Source organism: Lissotriton helveticus, chromosome 11, assembly GCF_964261635.1.
Source record: "Lissotriton helveticus chromosome 11, aLisHel1.1, whole genome shotgun sequence".
NCBI lineage: Eukaryota > Metazoa > Chordata > Amphibia > Caudata > Salamandridae > Lissotriton > Lissotriton helveticus.
The window spans coordinates 1,030,758,074-1,030,780,616 of record NC_136072.1 but is presented as its reverse complement, the minus strand read 5'-3'; the positions used below and the strand labels follow the sequence as shown (position 1 = coordinate 1,030,780,616).

Sequence of the window (22,543 nt, the reverse complement as noted above, 5' to 3'; positions counted from 1 at the left end):
ATGATCAGATTTTACCTTCCCAGAAAGCATTGTCTCTTTTCTAAATTCCACTCCTAAATCCCAGGTCACACTCTTAGAAATCATTGATAGTTTAACATCAGGACATCTTTTAGGTTATTTGTGCGCTTTACAGAACCCTTAACAAATTCATAAAGTGTGACTATGTGAGTGGGATTGGTCAGTTATGATACAACTTGAGTACAGCAGAAACCATGTGTCCTTGTCTGTTGTTTGTGCAATCCAAAGATAGATGTTGTGTGTAATCAAAAGTTCTACCTGCAACACTCCAGGATATTAGCAAATTATTTAACAAAATATTTATGAGGAACTGGATGCTGCAAAAGCTGTCCTCTTTGGTTTTGGTGTTGTGCCCTCACGGAATCCATTCCAGAATCTACAGTAGACAATCTTCAAGTGTCTCATACGGCCGGTACCTGTGGTGTTGCGTCTTTTAGCCTTCACACTCCAGTTATACTTTCTCTTGCGCTTAGCGGGATATCCGCACTTGCCACAGGTACATTTCTGGAGATAGTACGCTTTTGATCCACAACGACAACACAGTGTGTGCGTCTTGTTTCGGCGTTTGCCAAATGATGACGTACCCTTTGTCAACTTGCCACAATGGCCGATACGATATTAGCAAATTATCTCACGAGCAGTTCTGACCCTTACTCCATCTGCCTTGAATTTTATAATGGTTCCATATTGTATTGAGTGAAAAAAGCAGTCATGGATATGATCGGTAAGGTTTAGAATGAAAGATGGTAGGAATTATCTGACGGACTCCTAACATCGGGTGTAGATAATATATATTTTTTGTATCTTTTTGCATATATTGAACTCCGCTTTGCAGCTCAAGAAGGCATTGCCACAGCACAAATGCAAGATAATGTGTTGTGGTCTCATACTGCCTATGTATTTCCTAGAGTGTTTGAAAATATCACTGAACAGCCTAATCCCACTACTCTTCCACCAGAATTCACCCTGCTGACGTATTTCTGTGGAACTTGATCACTCTACCAAAGTGTTGTTGCCTCGTATAAATTTGAACTTTAAAGCTTTCAAGGTGTGACTTGGCAGTATCGTAATCAATTTCACAAGATGGAGGAGCACACAAACAGACGTTTTAGGCCTAACTTGATATTCCCAATATAACAAAATACATCAAATTCTATTATGCATCAAGTTCTCACTATTGAAATGCATTAAAAACCATAAGCACCCAGTCAGTATAATGTACAGGACAACATAAACATCAGTATATCGAATAAAAGGAGGAAAACATTTTGTTTTCTTTTTATTCATGCTCTGCAAGTGCGTAATACAAATTATCCTGACATAAGTCATGTACAGCCTACGCATTTCTTCCCTGTTTCACAGGACTTCTTCAGGGCTGTTGAAAAACACATACAAAAGACAACTTTTAAAAAGCAAGCCATAAAAAGGACAAACACTAACACAATGAACAAACTACACATTTAGTGCACTATATACCAGGGCTCGAAAATTCCAAAAAATGGTACTGGTCCTGCAGGACTAGTACCTTAAAAAATGTCCTCGACCTAACTGCAAACTACTTGACCTCCGTCTCTGAAAGTGGAGTAAATGTGACAAGATAACAAGATTTAAAGGCTTCTTTATTGCTCATTAACTTTGTGAGCAATAAAAATGCCTTTAAATCTTGTTATCTTGTCACATTTGCTCCATTTTCACAGACTGAGGACAAAAGTTGGTTTGTTTTCCTACTCGCCAGAAAGGGCGAGTAGGACCTAAAAACAGCTCAACCGTGTTAAATTTAGCTCGACTATGCGAGTGTTCGAGTGGAATTTTCGAGCCCTGTATACACATTACATTTGCAAACATTTAAAACCATGTTCATACAATTCACCAAAAGTGCCTAGTTTAGAACAAGAGAGAGAACTTTTTTCAAGGAAAATGTATTTATTAAATAGACTGTAGAATCTCATTTATAATGTTAACATTCGAAACAGTACATATTTCACAGTCTAGTAAAAGGCAAGTCCGTATCTTATTTAATCAAAAACTATACATGAAGCATTCTATATAAAAACTGTACCAATACATGGTTATCACCATTTATGCCCCAAGCCACCTCCTGATCCAAAGGTTAGCAAACAACCATTACTACTGTGTTTGGTCTCAGTCACCACTTGTGAAAAATGGATTTCCTCCTTTTCAAAACTTTTGGATCGGGAGGTGGCTTGGGGCACAAAATGGTGGTACCTTTTACTAGACTGTGAAATCTGTACTGTTTCGAATGTTCACATTATATATGAGATTCTACTGTATATTTATTATTATATACGTTTTATTTGAAAAAAGTTTTCTCCTGTTCTAAACTAGGCACTTTTGGTGAATTGTATGAAAATGGTTTTAAATGTTTTGTATATGTAATGTGTATATAGTGCACTAAATGTATATTTTGTTCATTGTATTAGTGTTTGTATTTGTTTTAGTCACTTTGGGCCTTTTTTTTTTGGCTTGCTTACTAACCCGTTTGCTGCTTCGAACGTTCAGCGCCAGTGCTGAACGTTCAAAGAAACGGGTGCGGCCGCGTCGCCCGTTGGACGTGCGCAGCACCAGGGAGGTAGCTCGGCCGACGGCAGCAGCAAACGGGTTAAAAGTTATCTTTTGTATGCGTTTTTAAACAGCCCTGAAGAAGTCCTGCAAAACAGGGACGAAAGGCGTAGGCTGTACACAACTTATTTCAGGATAATTTGTATTAAGCACTTGCAACGCATGAATAAAAAGAAAGAAAATATGAAAATCTTTGCTCCTTTTATTTGATATCTTGAAATTGATGTTGTTCTACACATTATACGGACTGGGTGCTTATGGCTTTTAATCCATTTCAATAGTGAGAACTTGATGCATAATGTTGTTGTTGTTGTATAGCTTTATTTCGAAATATTTATCATTTCTTAAAAGCATTACAGTACAAAAACAATTTTAAAATATAAAACAGTAGTGCAGTTCAACCAACTAATACAGAAAAGCATTACAGTACAGGACAATTTAAAATGTACAACAATTGTGCAATTCAACCATCTAGGATACACTATACAATAAACAGCAATATACCATCAATAGAAAGAGAAGAAAACACAGTGCCAAATAGCTAAAACCAGAAGAGTCAGGATGGATGACCTTCACTGGAGGAACAATTTCCTCACAGATCTTATCCTCCATGCCCATCCCAGAAATTTTGCCAGGCAACAAGCAAACAAGGGGTGAGTATCTGATCTTAGAATCTGTAAGGCCTCCAAGTGTGACCGGGTGCCCAGCCTCAAGCAAAGAGGTTTCAGCCATCTGCGGCGAGGTGCAACATACGCTGAACACTCAAACATTAGATGGGCGATGGACTCATCCCTGTTAACACAGAAAGGACAGGTCGCAGTGGTTTGCCAGGGTGGTTTCCAGCTCGCTGTCCATTTACCTAGGGGCAGAACTCCAACCCTAAATTTAAAGTACAGTGCCCTGTCCATCGGGTTGGAGATCAGGTCTAGGTAAGGTTCTCTGAGGGGGAGATCTTTAATAAGCAGAAATTCAGCAGCAGATCTACATAATTTGAAGTGGCTCGCTCTCTCATTTGCCACCCACGACCAGAATATTTTCTTTAACAGCTGTTTAGGTGGTGATGATCTGTTGGCCCAAGCGTCTCCCAGGCCCAGTTCGCAAAGGAGGCGCTTTACTTCCATGAGCCAACCGATCTTATACCAACCCGGGGTTGAGAGGAGTTCACGCAGGGCGTCTGCGTAGCTTGAGAGTTCAGGAACATTCCATATGCGGGCCCATAGTAGAAGAGGGCGTAGCTTTGCTTGCTCGGATATGGGGCGTGTGCCTGTATCAAGTAGGAGAGGGAGAGTGGGAGAGCTGTGGGGTAGCCTCATTAGATCTTTATGAAATTTTTTCTCGAGATGGGTCAGGGTATCAAATTTCTGCGTACCCCAGAGCTCTGCCCCATACAACGCCACACTCACTGCTTTTGCCCTATAAATATCTAATATCACCCGATGGGTTTAAGGGGTGAGGCACGATGTTCTTTTAATAATGCACCTGTGACCCTCCTATGAGTTAGAATGATTTTTTGATGGTGAGCCTTCCAACTCATAGAGTCACAGAGTCGGATGCCTAAATAATCAAATTCCCTTACCCTTTCGAGTGGGACTGAGTCAAGGGTTGGAGGGTGTACTGTCTTCCTAGGGGGGTTCAAAACCAGGAACTTAGTTTTGCTGATGTTAATGGCCAAGCCCCTGGAGTCACAAAACTCCTGGAACCTAGAGAGCAACGTTTGAAGGCCTAACGGGGATTTCGAGATCAACAGGGTATCATCTGCAAACAGGAGAGATGGTATCTTCCTGCCCGCCAGGGAGGGTGCATCTGCTGGTAGTTTAAGAAGGTGCTCCACCACTCCGTTTAGGTATAGTGAAAACAGAGTGGGGGCTAGCACACACCCCTGGCGGACGCCCCTGTCTACAGAGATGCGAGGTGTTTTTTGGCCCTGTGCGCCCCACCTAATTTGCGCAAAGTTGCTTTCGTGGAACTTAATGATCAATGCCAGCAGGTACGGGGGGATGCCCAAGCCCTCAAGAACAGCCCACAATTGGTTACGTGGAACTAGGTCAAAGGCAGTCCGCAGATCTATAAAAGCGAGATACAGACTGCCTTTGCCCAGCTTAACCACTTTCCAATAAAGCATTAGAAATCGGAATGTCTGCTCTATCGTGCCAGTTCCTGATCTAAAACCGGCCTGGAAGTCAGACAAGACCTGCTTTTCTTCGGCCCACTGCAAAATCCTCCCCAAAACTACTTTCCCTGCTACCTTCTGGGTAGAGTCAAGCAGGCTTATGGGGCGGTAGTTGGCAGGGTCGTCCCTACAACCTTTTTTAAAAATCGGGACGACTTCCGCACCCCTCCACGAGTCCGGGAGGCATCCACCAGACATGGCCTCATTCAAAAGTAGGGCAATGAGTGAGCTCCACACCCCGTGTTGGTCCGGAGCAAATCGCCAGGGACACCATCTGGACCTGCCGCCTTGTTAGGAACAAGACACCTAATTGCTTCTTCAACCTCCTTAGCTGCAAAGGTATGGTCTAAATCTGTAATGGCTACCGGCACGCTGTGTGTGGAACCCCTATTCTGTCCAGGAGCCCCTAATGGATTAGAGTAGAGCTTGGAGAAATGTGCCAACCAGGCCTCCCCTGTGATATTGCATGTCAGCAATGAGTCGACCGGCCTGTCCCTGCCTCTAAGCAAGGCCCAGAATCCCCTCGAATCCTTTTTGGAGCTGGCGTCCATTAGATCTCTCCAAAAATTTGTTTCATGGGTATCCTTTGCCACTGCTTGGGCTTTTTTATAATTTTTCCTGACGAGTGTAATCTGAACAGAGTCTTTCTTTCCAACCGCCCGGATGAGATCACCTTTGGCTGCACGACAGGCAGAGGAGTACCATTGGTCTCTACCCTTAATTGCCGATCTCCGAGGGGCTCTGGCCCTACCCTGAGGAACTATAAACAGGTTACTAAGGGAAGCGATGGTCTCTGTGAACGTCGTAAGAACGTCGTTATCGATATCCGACGCACCTAAAAGGTGCTTTAGTTTTAGCATTATGTTCTCAGCTTGGGCCATTCTCACTTCGTCCGCGGCAACTTTCGCCCATTTTAATCGCCTACCACAATTGGATGGTACAACTTCGTGGGATTATTTCCAATTGGAACGAGGCAAAGGAGGATTCCCTTCTTCCCACGGGAGGGCAAGGGTTAGGACCAAAGGATTATGATCGCTATCGATTGTGTGTTGGACTTCCATGTCATGGAAATACTGCCATAAGTTATGCTTTAGCAGTATATAGTCTATTCTAGAGGTGTAGCCCACCCTATTAAAGGTGTGTGCACCCCTAGAATCTGATTTAGATCGGCCATTAGTGGCCCTAAGGTCATGTTCTAAACAGAGAGAATTAATATCAATGACATTCTGGGTCCATTTTTTAATTGGATCAAGAGCGAGCAAAGGAATGCCTCTCTTAGCATCGTCTTCCCAAGTGTCCAAGATGTCTTCGCTGGCTAACGGTTCAAAACAGCAGTTGAAATCTCCAGCCAGGACAATGAGGGAGTCAATGTTGCAACCACTGAGCTCCTCTTCAACTCCAGTTGAAGATAGCAATGAATTCCCCACCCTGGCCCCCCTGAGATACAGATTGAACACCTCTAACTTCCTGCCCCCCGGGCACTGTATAGTGAGTCTCATGAGGTCAGGAGATTGGATGTTTATGTGTCTTATGGAAAGTCCCAGTGTGATACTGACCCAGATGAGAAGGCCACCAGAAGGGCGGCCTTTACTGCCCTGTGGTTTGGATGCTGGTACAGAGTAGGTCGTGAAACCCACCCTGTGGAAGGGCTCCAAGCACCAGGTTTCTTGAAGGAGGCAGATCCCAAAGGGGTCCACAAAAGAGTTCCAATCTGGTTTATCGAAATTTCGAGCAAGCCCTGCCACATTCCAACTTAAGATCTTGAGCTGGGGATTATCTATGGATCTACTGCGGATCGAGGAGGCAAGGGCAGGGGAGTCAGTGTTAGAGCCAAGAGGCTGGGAAGACTGAAGAGGAATTGTGGGGGACGACGAAGCAAAAACTATCTCACTCGCAATTGCAATGGCACTGATGGTACAATTGGTGTTAAGAGAATGCAGCGAGCCCTGTACAGGCAAGGCCTGAGTCCTGGTTTGGATAGGGGGAACAGGGCTAGTCCCAACAAGGGTAGTCGACAGGGGACAAAAACCAACTTCCACCAAAGGTGCATGAGGCTGAGTCGGTGGTGCCAGGTCAGGAGGCACAGGTAGTCAGTCAACATCCTCGAGACAGTCGTACCTATTTGAGGTTGTTATCCCGAGCCAACCTCTGGTTGGATTATGCTCTTTGGAGTAATACCCCCAACTGGGCTGATAGGGAACCATGGACCAATTGCCCCCGTGTGAGTATGCATCTCGAGGTGGATAGAAGAAAGACAATGGCCTCGGGGCAATAGATGAACCCCCATCCTCAACAGCCCAGGAACAAATATGGCTAGCCGTGTAAGGGTCTTCAAACGTCACGACTATACAATCGCCGGGAATGGATTTCCTTGTGGAACCCACCCACGGTACTCTGCGTACCATTTTAACTCTGCTCGTCCTGCCATTAGGGATCGGTCTGTACGTATTAAGCCAGTGCATGACCTTATTCTGTAAAGACCGGTGATATTCGTGGTGGCCATTCGCTGCCTCCGGCACGCCAGTCAGAACCACCACGTAATCATTGGCTTCTGGAGGGAGATCAATGTACCCCCCTCGGAAATTACTCTTGGTGTGAGGGCCCCCAGTAGGACGGAGGGAAGTTTTATTCTGGGAGACCTGAATAGGGCGGAGGGTGGAACTATTAGGATTCTGCCTCCTAGGAACAGCCATATTAGTGCGGGTGTATGTTTTTGAGGTGGAAGCATTTGGGATGATATCCCCGGGCGGGGGTGCAGAATTTGTAGTGACGACTCTCTTAGTACGTGGTTTAGGGATAGGCTGAGTGGGACAAGGCGCAATAGGGTGGGAAGTTAGGCCATGCGGGGCTGTAGGGGAAGGGATTAAAGCCTGAGGAGCAGTGTTATTCTCTATCAAACCTTGGTGTTCAAGACCTCTCAAGCCAAGTGTAGCCAAGGCTATAATGCTTTTCTCCATCTCTAAGAGATGGTTCTCGATTCGAGAGAGTCTTAAATCCAGGGGAGATAATAGGCTTTTTAGGGTTTCCCAAACTACTCCTATGAATTCCCCTTCCCTCCCCTCCTGGTCGTTTAGGAAGAGGTCTGCTTTCTCGGTAGATGTATTGCTTTTGATGGCAGCAGGAGCTACCCCATCATTATCAGTGCACCAAGGAGCCTGTGGTAAAGTGTGGAGCCTTCCCAAACTACCGTCAGCTAAGATGTTAACAGCGTTAGGTGAATGTGCCCCCATGGTTTTAGCCTTTTTAGGTCTCGCCTGTCGATGCGCATGCGCATCGAGCAAGCGAGACTATAGGGGCTCATCTACACTTTATCTAACTTGCAAGGAATCGTGGCGATTCCTTGCAGTGCCCGTGACTTTTAAGCTCAATGCGCATGTGCATTGAGCTTAAAAGCGCGTGCACAGCCGCCCGCATTCCTCCGACACCTTTGAAGTGAAGCTTAGCTTCACTTCAAAGGCCCGGCTTGTTCACACCCACATGCCGCTCTGCCCCGCTCCGCCCCCTCCCCTGAGTCATCCTGCCTGCCCCTTCCCGCCGTGTCGCATTTCTCCTCCCCCCTCCCCTCTCTTCCCTCCGTCTTGTTCTTCTTGCTCACTTGTCACTCTTTGCCCCTTACTTCTATCCCTTCCTTTCTATTCCCTCTCTGAACCTCCTTCTATGCCCATCTCCTGTTCCTTTCTTTTCTCCAACATTTGCCACGTCTGCTTTCCTCGTCTCCCCACACGTTTGCCTCCCTTTACCTCTGTTTCCTTAGCTCCTCGTTTCTCCCGCCTACTCTCACATCTTTCTCTTTTCTTTCTACCCTCTCGCCCCCACTTCTCTTCGTGCTCATCTGTTCTCCACACATTTCTCTCACTTAATTCTTCCTGCCTCAACTCTCCGCCTCCCGCCCCCTCCCCCTAGTTTTTTATTTTTTAATTAATTTCCTGCTGAAAGCCTGACGAGCGGTACATTTCCCGTCCCTTGAGCCGTCAGACCTCGATGTGCCGCCAATCATCTACTTAGCATCTGCATCGTTAGAAGTCATCCTGGCCACTTGCAAGCACCCTGGCAGCCTGCTCTGGCGTGGGGGAGGGGCGCCTGCTCTCATAGGAAAGCTGGCAAACAACCCAAGTGTAACTAGCGATAGCAGGAGCCAATTAAGATCAAAGCTGATATATGCAGCAATAAGCCTTCATCCCTTTAATATTCAACATTCTTTTTCACTTTGACACAGATCAAGAGGTGTTAATGCATATTCTTTCAAATGAGTCGAGCAGTGCTTTAAAGTGACAAAACTGTTATTTGTTCTTTCACAATCAATTAGTATCATGGTTCAGCCTACTCTGAATTGCTCTACAGCTGGGGTGAAACATGCATCCTTGTCGCTGCAGTGCCACAGTCTATTCGAGGCTATGTTCTGCTGCAGAATAGCTCGAAGGGGCCTATAAACAATAGACCGAGCACACCCTTGGAGGAGCACGCGGGGGTGCAGACATTTTGTTCAGTTCATAAACGATCTGACAGATGCTTGCAGGTATGCAGTCATTTTTAGCAGGAGTAAAACAATTAAAAATGTGCTTCGGGGTTTGAGGCGCTCCCATTTGCATCTGACAAAATGCATTTCTCCAAGCAGACAAAATGTCCTAATGTTAACACGTTCCGAACTGTGAATTCATTATTGAACAAGCAGGCTCTGAGCAGCAGATGCGAATGTAACGCTAGCCAATTCGAAGTAACAACACATCTTGTGACGATGGTGTGTTCGTGTGGAAAAGCACCCACGAGAACTCGTTATCCCTGCTATATAAAGAGGTCAGTTAGCAGTGATTGACTCTTTTCCAGGGTACTGGGTACTCGGCTATGTCACTGTATTCTTTTCTGTTGCACCTCTGTTGCAGTGGTGGACTGGGAGGAAACAGCAGCCCAGGAAATGTGTTTTTATCAGACCTATTGCATACCCAGAGAATGTAGGGAACGAGTCTGCCATCTACAGGCACCCTCACAACCCTCTCACCCTCACTCACTCTCACAACCCTCTCACCCTCACTCACTCTCACCCCCTCACTCACCTCACTCACTCTCACCCCTCACTCACCCCCTCACCTTCACTCACCCCCTCACTCACCCCCTCACCCCCTCACTCACCCCCCTCACCCCCTCACCCCCTCACTCACCCCCTCACCCTCACTCACCCTCTCACCCACCCTCTCACCCACCCTCTCACCCACCCCCTCACACGCCCTCACCCCCTCACACCGCCACCCCCCCACTCAGAATGCACACCCCCTCACCCTCACACGCCCTCACCCACTCACACCGCCACACTCCCTTAGAATGCACACCCCCTCACCCACCGCCTCACTCCCCCTCACCCCCCTCACCCTCTCCCTCACACCGCCACACCCCCTCAGAGCCCTCACTCTCACTCACCCTCACTCACTCACCCCTCACCCTCACTCACTCACCCTCACTCACCCTCACTCACCCTCACAACCCTCTCACCCTCACTCACTCTCACAACCCTCTCACCCTCACTCACTCTCACACCCTCACTCACCTGACTCACTCTCACCCCCTCACTCACCCCCTCACCCTCACTCACCCCCTCACTCACCCCCTCCCTCACCCCCTCACTCACCCCCTCCCTCACCCCCTCACTCACCCCCTCACCCTCACCCACCCTCTCACCCACCCTCTCACCCTCACACACACCCACCCTCTCACCCTTACACACACCCTCACACGCCCTCACCCCCTCACACCGCCACACACCCTCAGAATGCACACCCCCTCACCCTCACACGCCCTCACCCCCTCACACCGCCACACACCCTCAGAATGCACACCCCCTCACCCTCACACACCCCCTCCCTCCCCCTCACCCTCACACTCCTCACCCTCTCCCTCACACCGCCACACCCCCTCACACCCCCTCACTCTCACACCCCCTCGCTCTCACACCCCCTCGCTCTCACTCCCCCTCGCTCTCACTCCCCCTCACTCTCACTCCCCCTCACTCTCACTCCCCCTCACTCTCACTCCCCCTCACCCTCACTCCCCCTCACCCTCACCCCCCTCACCCTCACACCCCTCACCCTCACACCCCCTCACCCTCACACACCCTCCCCCTCCCACCCCCTCCCCCTCCCACCCCCTCACCCACACACCTCCTCACCCACACACCCCCTCACCCACACACCCCCTCACCCTCACACCCCCTCACCCACACACCCCCTCACTCACACCCCCTCACCCTCACACCCTCACACCCCCTCACCCTCACACCCCCACACCCCCTCAGACCCCCTCACCCTCACACCCCCTCACCCTCACACCCCCTCACACACCCTCACACACCCTCACACACCCTCACACACCCTCACACACCCTCACACACCCTCACCCTCCCTCACCCCTGCACGCCTCTCACCCCTGCACGCCTCTCACCCCTGCACGCCTCTCACCCCTGCACGCCTCTCACCCCTGCACGCCTCTCACCCCTGCACGCCTCTCACCCCTGCACGCCTCACACTGCTGCACGCCTCACACTGCTGCACGCCTCACACTGCTGCACGCCTCACACTGCTGCATGCCTCACACTGCTGCACGCCTCACACTGCTGCACCCCGCACACTGCTGCACGCCGCACAACACCACCATATCACTCTGGGACGGCGCCACATCACTCTGGGACGGCACATCCACCGCCACCACCACATCCACCGCCACATCCACCACATCCACCACCACTACATCCACCACCCCATCCACCACCACCACCCCATCCACCACCACCACCGCATCCACCACCACCACCACATCCACCATCAACACATCCACCGCATCCACCACCACATCCACCATCACCACCACATCCACCACCACATCCACCACCACATCCACCACCACCTCCACATCCACCATGACATCCACCGCCACATTCACCACCGCATCCACCACTGCATCCACCACCACATCCACCACCACCACATCCACCGCATCCACCACCACATCAACCACACCCACCACCACCACATCCACCACCATATCCACCACATCCACCACCACATCCACCGCATCCACCACCACCACATCCACCACATCCTCCACATCCTCCACCTCCGCATCCACCACCACATCCACCACCACATCCACCACCACATCCACCACCAACACATCCACCACATCCACCACCACATCCCACCACATCCACCGCATCCACATCCACCACCACATCCACCACCACATCCACCACCACATCCACCACCACCACATCCACCGAATCCACCACCACATCCACCACCACATCCACCATCACCTCCACATTCAATCGCTGACACACACAGCACGTTCCCATCTAATTGTGTGTATACAGTACAACATATTATATCCTATGTCTTCATTAACAATATAGTGTATCTGTACTGAATATATATCCAGCATTTCAGACTGCATTTCAGAGCTTTTAAAAATGTTTATGGCTTTTTTTTTTTGAAATTCTTTAGCATTGGCTACAGGAAACAAAAATGCTAAAGATTTACAAAAAAAACCCATAAACAATTCTAAAAGCACTAACTCTAATGCTGCGAGACCTATTGCATTTTCAATGCTTGTTATATGAGGAGGTCGATCTAGGAGTGCGTTTTCTTTTGTGTGGATTGTCCTGAATACTGTCGAGTCCACCGTAACAAGTGGACGCATCAGAAATATCTGGGGAATGAGAAGTGGGGGTAAGAAGATGATGAGGGCTAACCACAGGGTTGGACAAGCTTTCGGGCAGGGGTAGTGGACACAGGGGTGGCAAAGGGATAGGCAAAACTGGAGTGTCGTGAACATCGGCCATCGTTGTTACACACTGTTGATTGTGCGAACGCTTCGGAGTGATGGCTGATACTATGTGCCCTAGAGAAGATTTCTTGGTGTTAGCAAACTCTAGCGACAGTTTCCTAGCAGCCGCCAGGTCAAGGGGCACTCTTGTTTGGAGTTTGGTAATCTCCTGGTCTATGGCGATGTTTGTGCGTGTGATAAAATCATCCATAGGACCATTGTGAACCAACCCCCCCTTGGCAGCCCTATTGTGAGTAACACGAGTACACATAGTTACAAAAATACACTACCAGCCTAGACGGAGTTAATGGCCGATATCAGTTAGGGAGAAGGCAAGGCTATAGCATAAGAGAAGGGGCCCAGACCAGACCTCTCAGACCTCGAACGGCCTCAAACGGCCCGCTCTTAGCCCGGTCTTCGCCCCGAGCTGCGTCCCGCGCTGCGGGAGTCCCGTTCCTAGATGAAGAGACCGTTATGGGCAGTGGGCGGGCCACGGGGAGAGCGGACCGGAAGGTCTGGCAGGGTCATGCAGGGACTCCTGGGCAATGGAGTCCCTGCACACGCTCGCAGCCCCGCTGTGCCTCACACCCAAGCCCTACTCCACAACAGCGCCAGGTGCAGCACTCGAAGTCCAGCCCCCAGCCAAGGCGGCACCCGCGGAGCGGGTGCGGCGAGCTTCAGGCAGCAACAGGCAGCAAAATCCCAAGTAAGCGCCAGGAACAAGCGCTAGGAGTAATTGTGGCGTCCCAGGGAGCAGTTGGCAAAAGGAGATAAAGTACCCTCCTGTGGGCGGTGGGCGGGCCACGGGGAGAGCGGACCGGAAGGTCTGGCAGGGTCACGCAGGGACTCCTGGGCAATGGAGTCCCTGCACACGCTCGCAGCCCCGCTGTGCCTCACACCCAAGCCCTACTCCACAACAGCGCCAGGTGCAGCACTCGAAGTCCAGCCCCCAGCCAAGGAAGGCGAAGCGGCACCCGGCAGCAAAATCCCAAGTAAGCGCCAGGAACAAGCGCTAGGAGTAATTGTGGCGTCCCAGGGAGCAGTTGGCAAAAGGAGATAAAGTACCCTCCTGTGGGCGGTGGGCGGGCCACGGGGAGAGCGGACCGGAAGGTCTGGCAGGGTCACGCAGGGACTCCTGGGCAATGGAGTCCCTGCACACGCTCGCAGCCCCGCTGTGCCTCACACCCAAGCCCTACTCCACAACAGCGCCAGGTGCAGCACTCGAAGTCCAGCCCCCAGCCAAGGAAGGCGAGCTTCAGGCAGCAACAGGCAGCAAAATCCCAAGTAAGCGCCAGGAACAAGCGCTAGGAGTAATTGTGGCGTCCCAGGGAGCAGTTGGCAAAAGGAGATAAAGTACCCTCCTGTGGGCGGTGGGCGGGCCACGGGGAGAGCGGACCGGAAGGTCTGGCAGGGTCACGCAGGGACTCCTGGGCAATGGAGTCCCTGCACACGCTCGCAGCCCCGCTGTGCCTCACACCCAAGCCCTACTCCACAACAGCGCCAGGTGCAGCACTCGAAGTCCAGCCCCCAGCCAAGGAAGGCGAGCTTCAGGCAGCAACAGGCAGCAAAATCCCAAGTAAGCGCCAGGAACAAGCGCTAGGAGTAATTGTGGCTTGATGCATAATAGAATTTGATGTATTTTGTTATATTTGGAATAACAAGTTGGGACTCAAACATCTGTTTGTGTGCTCCTCCATCTTGTGAAATTGTTTAGCTAAAATTGTTTATTTTTGTGAAGGTTGGCCTTGTGAGTGAACACCATCATAGAATAAATAGGGTCGCCAGAGTGCAGGCAAGTTGCTGTTTTAGTATCGTAATCAACTTTAAAATCTTCTTTTTGAATATTATTTACACACTCTGGAAGGGAATCCTTCCTTCTGAATGAAACACAAAAAATTGTAGTTGTGTGGATGTACTGCTTTTAATTACGTTTCGCACTGTCAGTTGAGTCTTTATCCATGCAGCGTCATGTTCAGCCGTGTTTTACTAGTTACTTATAGCATTTTAAAGATGGTACTAAGACGGAACAAATTCTTCAGAGTAAGTTGAAAATTTGGTAAAACAGATAGTTGGAAAGGTTTATGTGAATAGTTTACCTGCCTTTTGACCTGTTTCTCTATGTTGGTGTCCACTCTTTCGACTTTTGAGATGATAGTTGCCCAAATAAGTCATTAGAGTAAAGCAATTGAACCCAAACGTTAGTATGTCCAAGTCACTTGTGTGTAATGAAACATGTCTGAGATTGAGTGACAAAGTTACCATGGTAAGCCTACCGTGGAGGGACCTCCGCATTTTGATTCCCTGGAGAAGGATGTCATTTTCATCATTTGATGTCTCTGGTCATGTTACAGCATGTGTATTGCAAGACTGAAGATAACTTACATATTTAAAGTCTAGGCAGTGAAAATCTCGAGCTGCATAGGAGTACCATTCATTATATTCTTTATTTGTGATCTCGCCCAATAAAAGCATTACATATGTAGGCCACTGTTTATCAGTTGTACGTTGGTGGGTGCAAGTCGATAAATACATCTCTTGTTGACCTTTGGCATGCATTTGAGATCTGTCACTGTAGCTGTTTCGGTGCCAAAAAAGTATGTTCTAGGGTTTCTGTAGTAGATGACTGAATATTTAATGTGTGGAGTATTAATGGTGCCTGAGTGGATATGTGTGTGTGTGTGTGTGTGTGTGTGTGTTCTCTCGTTGGATTGTAACACTTGCTTCCAGCGTGTTCTGTATTTGAATTCTTTTGAAATGCCATTTGTAAAGTTTTCCCTTGCTCTCAGAATCAAATGACTCTTTTTTTTACTGCTTGCTTTAGAAATCATTGCTGCATTAATGAGGGTTTTCTCAGTTTCACACCACCTTTCCCGTTTATGCTACAAATGTGTGATCTGCACTGAACATAGTGAGCTCAAATGGGATATATGCTGCATCTAGTAGATGTGTCAACGAAGCTGGCTAAATCTCTGGACATTAAGCAATGTTGGCTTAGTTCCTTTGGAAGTTGTATCATGAAAAGCAGAAATACAAACCCTTGCAATGCTATGTCCTTTACAATGAATGCATAATACATAGTACAGCACTACTGTGCTGCCCAAATGGTTATCTGTGATAAAAATGCTCCGTAGACATTTTAATTTTACATCAACTGTTCCTAATTCTTCTTGTATTTAGGAAGAGACACAGCATGGTAGGTGAGTTCTAGTGTTAACATAGTAGAATATTTGCGGCGAATGGTGATGGACTGGAGGTGTATGTTATGTTATATGACTTTTATATAGCGCAAATCACCTACAGGTCTCTAAGCGCTTCAAGAGAAGAATGAGCAAGTCACTGGGCAGAAATATAATGGCAGCCATGAAAGCAGAACTTATGCAGTATCTAACGCCTCTCTAAATAGAAGAGTTTGAAAAAGCTTTCTAAAGGTGAGCAGAGCCGGTTCCCTACGTAGGTACTCCAGCAGGTCATTCCAGATCTGCGGGAGGAAGACAGAGAACACTCTACCCCCTATGGATTTAGAGTTGTACCTGGGGAGGCTAACCTACAGGCCTCAGATGATCGCAGAGTCCCTCCAGGAACATATTTCACCAAGCGATGTTTTATGTACTTGGGTGCCTGAGCGTAGACTGCCTTATGGGCAATGCATGGACCCTTGAACTGCGCTCTCTGTTTAATGGGGAGCCAATGTAGTTTATGTAACAGCGGAGTAATGCATGTCTTTCTGGGAAGTCTAAAAATAAGCCTAGCAGCATCGTTCTGCACCACCTGCAATCTCCTAATGAACTACTGGGGGAGGCCAATGTAAAGGGCATTCCCATAATCCAGCATGGAGATGACGGTGGCGGAGACAATTGACTGTAGTGAGGATGTTGACAAGAGAGGAGCAAGCTTCCGTAGCTGCCTAAGTAAGCCAATACAGGTTCCCACTACTGTGGTAACCTGGCAAGACATAGATAGTTCCGAGTCAATTTTCAGCCCCAGGCTTTTTACAACCGGAACTGGTACTGGAGCTACCATGGGCTATTACTTGTTGGGATGACAAACAATTTTCAATGAATTGGCTGTCCTCCAGTTCACCATGAGTCTGACCAGCTTTTTGGCCGACTCCTGGGCTTGGTGGGAGTTGTTTAGCTGTATAAGAAGTTGAGTATCATCGGCGTAATTAAAGACCTGACAGTCCATGTGGGTCAGGGTCTCTACCAGGGGTTGCAGATAGATATTGAAAAGGAGTGGAGATAGTGGGGAACCCTGGGGTACCCTTTAGGCCAGGGAGCCAAGGTCCGATAACTGCTCACCCAGCTGAACTCTCTGAGTACGGTCAGACAGAAATTACTTTAGCCATTGATATGCTTGGCCGCAAATACCCAGATTGGTGAGACGGTTCAGCAAAATATTATGGCTGACCGTATCGAATGCCGCTGACAGATTAATAAAATCAGGGCACTCTGCTGTTTAGTGTCCACCATAACTCTGAGCTCATCCAGAACAGACACCACCACTCGCCCTGTACTATGATGAGCTCTGAAGTCCGCCTGTCTAGCTTGGCGTAGCTGGTGGTCCTCCAGATACTTCGAAAGTATCTTTAATACGTGCTGTTCCAGCACCTTAGCTAGAAAGGGGGGCTGAGAGATGGGTCTATAGTTATTTAAAGTCAGAGTATCCGCACCAGGTTTTTTCAACAGGGGAGTGACCCTGGCTTCTTTCAAATTTATTGGTAGATAGCCCAAATCCAAAGAATTATTTAATAATTCCAGGGCCTATTTCTCCAGCCCTGGCAGGGCCATTTGAAAGATCCTCGGAGGGCAGGGGTCTACTCGAGATCCTGATTTTGTGTGATTTGCTAATGATACCAAGGTAACAGAGTCAATTTTAGGAAAATTAGAAAGCTGACTGCTGAGGCAGGGGAGGGGGTGATCTGATGGAGGGAGCTGGGGTCGGTGGGGGTTCTAGCAATTTCCGAGGTGATGTCCTTCACTTTCTGAAGGAAGAAGCCCTGGAATGGATCACTGTCTAAAGATGCAACTGTGGATTTTTCTCAGCTTTTTGACTCCATTCCTTTAGAATAGCGAAGGTCTCTTTTTGTTTGTTCTCTGCCAGAACAATCCTTCCCTCCATAATATTCCGCTGTCCTAGCTAAAATGGCTGCTTTATAAGCGGAAAGAAGGGCTTTGTAGGCATTTAGCTCTGCTGGCTCATAGCTTTGTTGCCACCGCTTCTCAGCTTGGCAAAGAAGTTGTTTTTTCCCCCTCAGTGGTTCATTGAACCATGGGGCCCCCTTTCCTTTATCTCTGACTTTTTCTTTCCACTCTGGAGCCACTATAGCTATGGCCCATAAGACATATAATATTCAAAGAGGTGAATTAATTGGGTAAAAATAAACCCCCCCAAAATCAGTGTATCTGTTGTATACTTTGGCTCTTGTATTTTCATTGGAATATTTCAGTGTCACTTTTAATTTAGATTTGTAGTTTATAACATTGGCTAGTTAAGTTACTAAGCCATTCGCTACAGTGATACTTTTATCTCAGACTTTTCTGCATTGGTTTTGGATTTAGAAACACCAGGGAAAGAGTCTGTTATTCTTCTTGTTTTAACATCAGGAAAGCCTGTTTGCAAATATAAACCTAGTGTACATGGACAGAGCCTTCATGTGAGCAAGCTAGCATTAAAAACGTTGTTCTTTTCCCCTCCAACCGTCTTTCTTCTGGTCTTTCTTCTGGTAACATCCAAATAATAATAATAATAAATAATCCACATTTGTAAAGGGCGAACAATTACCCGTAAGGGTATCTAGACGCTGGGGGCTGTTGGGAAGATGAAGCAAGCTATTGCCCAGAGTCACATGGTGCTGGGCTAATCTGCCGCTGGGGATCGAACCGTGATCCTCAGATTCCATCGTCTGTCGCCCTGGCCACGGCGCCACACCGCTCCTTCTTCAAACATAGCAACTAGGGTAGAGAGTAGATGCACACAGTGGGAGCACCAAATTGTGTGCACTCTCTTATCCAGATAACAATTGGTCAGTTGCACTAGGCACACTGAATGCAGTGGTCACTGCTGTAGGTATTGTTCTTTTAATTCTGCAGGTATTTACTTGGAAAAAGTACTATCTTTCCCGTCGAAATTGAAACTATCTCTATGGGTATCTGTTGTCTTGACTTCCAAGCAAAAAGCACACATTTATGTAAATATGTTGTGGAAAGACAATAATTGCTGTTGGATATTTTGAAATTGTTAGAATTAGTGAAGATTTGCTTAGTAAACTGTAAGTGAGAACTTGCTCAAGGAAGCCGAGCACCTCAGTGTCCTAACTTATAGTTGTATATTTCCACGCTTAAGTAAACGTTTTGTGGTGTGATTGTAGGTCCTCAATGTGAAGAGCTTCTCTTTGGGTCTTTACCCCCAAAAAAATGAAAATCGATAAATCTAGTTTGAAAAACTTTATGGTTTAGTCTGATTCCCGTATACAGAGAATCTTTTAATGTAATTTGTTTTCCAGCTCGTAAGATCAATTTTGTACTGAACTTTAGAGTCCCTAGTATTCAAAAGTAATTGTAATTTGTAATTGGCTTTAATTTGAGTACTTGTAGCCAACACTTTTATTACTTCATTCAGGTTCATATTATTATTCATATTCCTTTTTGAGTCTTTTTTGCATTTTTTAATGTATATTAATTGTTTGGGGGTATTGGTGCTCAACTGTTTCAGGGCATCATTGGTTCATAGTGGTTCAAACAGGAGGACTAGGATCCCTCCTGCTCTTTAAGGTTAGTAGATTAGTCATAGGTGACACTAGCTGTTGATCGAAAGGAAATACGCACAAAAAATAATTGAAAAGTAAGCAACAAACACAAATGTGGGTAGTATGTTTCTAGAAAAGTGTTGTGGTACAGGATTACCACAATGTGGAATAACTTAATGACAGTGAATTTAAATGTAAACTGAGATCTATGATGGAAGACAAAAGGGAGTGGAACACATTTGCTAAATCTACAGTAATTATGCAAGGATTGTTACTAAGTGAAGGTATTCAGCCCTATCTACTTTGTTTCAACCTTGCAGCATCAATTTGAACTGATTAGGGTCGGTTTTAATTTGATACACTTCTTAGTAGCCTTTCCTGAAGTTGGCCAGGGGTTTAAAGATACTAGAATTTGTCCTTGAGATGGTATCTCCCTTCAAAGAAATATGCTCTTTATTTTTTTGTGTACATTTGTACAAGAGTATCCTATTTAAATCCTTTTATTCAAAACTTTAGGCAATGTAGACTTGCTCTTAACTATCTACAACAATTAGAATCTGTAACTATTTACGTGGGTGGCTGGATTTGTAGAAAATTATCATTTTCACATGTGTAAATTTGAACAATTTTAATTAAGATTGTTCTCAATTCTGCTTTTCTCAAAATTGAATGTGCAAACTTTGACAATCCTATGTATATTCGTTTATAGTTTTGATAAAAACCAAGTAGATAATTGATTGATTGAGTGACGGTGCTGGTTGTACAGAGTTTAGAAATGAACGTGTCCAAGCATACACTTACCTGATACCTCTATAACAGTTGACTCTTTGATAATTAAAGAAGCCATCTTTGGCCCAGTGGAGGTACTGATAGAGATCGGTTATGCCACAATAGGAATTTTGCCAATGAACCTCGTTACTAACATTTATTCAATCATGCATTCAGAAAACCCTAGTTAGTGCTTCCAGTTCTGCCTAACCCGCACCAACTTTCCTTGAAAGCCAGTGACCTCAAAACAAGTGGATTCTATTCACCACTCGCTATTCAATTCCCCGGGGATTTCCGACAACACATAAAACGTTATACAAATGAATGGATTAATACATATAACAGTATAATAACAAGAATAACGATTTTAAAACATTTCATAATTTTTAAAGCAAACACTTCAAGTGAGTGATCAAATCACTCGAATTGTCTACTCTCATTAGCAGCATCCAACTTAGTTAATCTTAACTAGTCCTACCTAACCTTTAGCTATTCCCTAACCATCCTCGATGCTACCAGAAAATTACTGATAGAGATCGCAGGTCACCCGACCAATATTTTCACCACTTAGGTTTCGGGCCCATATATTTCATTTCACCATATACATTGATCAGATGACCATACAATCTACTACCAATAATTGTGAGTCCCTTCCTGCTATTTCTAGTGTACCCGACTTACCATCCACCGATACGGGTACCTATAACCACGATGGGTCAGGGAGCTAGCTGTAAAAGGAAAGGCAGCAAAATACAAAACCCAACATAAAAATGATTTCAATATTTCATCAAATGACCACGGACAACTGGGAAGTTTTAAGATTCTTTATCTAAAAGTCAGTGTTTGGAAAAATCATAACGTTTACAGTAAAAACCCAGTCAATAATCGGAATTTTTACTATGGAAACAGTTTTCATGAATATGAATGGGAAATTAGGAATCCTAACAGCTATAGTAAGGGTGTAATGTGAAACACGATATAACTCTAGTAAAGTACTTCAGTTAAATGTTAAGAGAAAATTATAGGCCACATCAGGAGATTATAAACTGCAATGTAGAAAATGATTTCTAAAAGGTAGGGTAACATAGGAACACGCTATGAAAGTAAATGCAAATAACTTTATGATATGCAATGGTTTCGGAAAACATGGAAAATTATCATATGCAAAGTTATGTCTTTATTGAAGCAAAGACAGAAAAATAGAAAGGTGCAGTTTAGAGTTTTCGGCAAGATATTTACCTAGACTGGTGTGAAAACCAACCCTGGCCACGGGTCAGTTAAGGACCGGAAATACCCCAAGGAATAGCAGTCATCAATGGGACAGCAGGTGCAGTATGGACACCTCAGGACAGGACAGGAAACCCAGATTAGGATCAGGACAGGACCACCAGGATACGACCAGCACCCGCAGTTCGGAAGCAACGCCTGCGCTCCACCCTCTCTGCAGCTATCAGTCAGAACCCCGATTGGGTTAGCGAATTCCCCAGCAAAGTGCTCCGCCAGCACTTAAGGTTTAGTAAAACCTTAGTCTATGGTCAAAATTCGGACAGAGTGCTCCGCAGCTCTCTGTATATTCAGTCACCTATTGAGTGCGTTGGGTCAGTGACAGGTCAGCTATTCGGACAAGTCGGACAATTTCTCTAGCTAAATCTAGGCTAGATATACTCTTTTGGGTCAGTGTACCACCCCCCAATGTTGCAAAGTGTCAGAATCCCCAATTTCGATTGGTCCTAAGGTAGGATTTGGTTAACACACCAATCAGAACAGACTATTGTAAGACTTGTTTTGCATGTTAAGGTACCGCCTAGCAAGATTGGGGTTCCCATGAGAAGTCGCACGGAATACAATAGGAAAAATGTCATTGTATCAGTTTGAGGACAGTTAACTCCATCTTGCTGGGTCAGAGGTGGCGTTCACATGAGCATCTTGACTGTGGCTGCCAGCTGGCTGAGTTCCACCGTTCAAGGCTACGGCTGCCTGGGCTGCGCGGTCATGCGCAGAAAGGACCCTCAAGATGGCTCTCGACCCAGTTGGACCCCCCGTTTACCATGGTACATGAAAAGTAAGTGAAAACAAATTAAAACATAGAAATAAATGAATAAACTACATAACATGAGTGTGTACTTGTGAATTATCATTATAAAATATACTATGCAATTATTTATTAGTGCAACAGACAGAATCACAAAAGCAACGGTGCAAGCTTCACCTCGCTATTAGAAAGCGCGGCCATTTTATTGGCTGTTACGCATGCGCACCCTTTCCCTCCAAATGTGACTGCGTCGTGTCACGTGATTATGCCTAACGCATGTGCAGAATAAAATTTCGAGCAGCTTCCATGTTTAAAAGACAAGGGTTATTCGTATTAGTAAAACACATAGGCAAGCATCACTATGATACACATGCACCTTCAAATTTCATAAATTTAGTAAAACAAACAATTGGAATTACGG

At 46.4% G+C, this 22,543-nt stretch overlaps 2 protein-coding genes across 5 annotated transcripts in view; one reads left to right on the top strand and one right to left on the bottom strand.

The window, feature by feature from the left end:
- The window catches only part of MAPKAPK5 (MAPK activated protein kinase 5), a 631,170-nt gene that overhangs the window by 3,333 nt on the left and 605,294 nt on the right, over window positions 1-22,543 (top strand). The gene's annotated exons all lie outside the window — the stretch shown is intronic.
- On the bottom strand, window positions 319-20,169 carry LOC144792057 (large ribosomal subunit protein eL37-like). The gene is made up of 3 exons (XM_078666912.1): window positions 20,124-20,169; window positions 1,359-1,393; window positions 319-612 (listed from the first exon to the last, which is right to left on the bottom strand). The coding sequence occupies exons 1-3, from the start codon at window positions 20,167-20,169 to the stop codon at window positions 319-321; spliced, it is 375 nt and encodes a 124-aa protein (XP_078523038.1).

What these genes read in the sequence shown, in the direction of transcription:
- LOC144792057 (XM_078666912.1), bottom strand. Translation starts at nt 20,169, where the DNA reads ATGGCTTCTTTAATTATCAAAGAGTCAACTGTTATAGAGGTATCAG. An exon ending in AACTGTTATAGAGGTATCAG is followed by an intron (nt 1,394 to 20,123) that starts GTAAGTGTATGC and finishes GTTTTTCAACAG; the next exon opens with CCCTGAAGAAGTCCTGTGAA. An exon ending in GTGAAACAGGGAAGAAATGC is followed by an intron (nt 613 to 1,358) that starts GTAGGCTGTACA and finishes CATTGTGGCAAG; the next exon opens with TTGACAAAGGGTACGTCATC.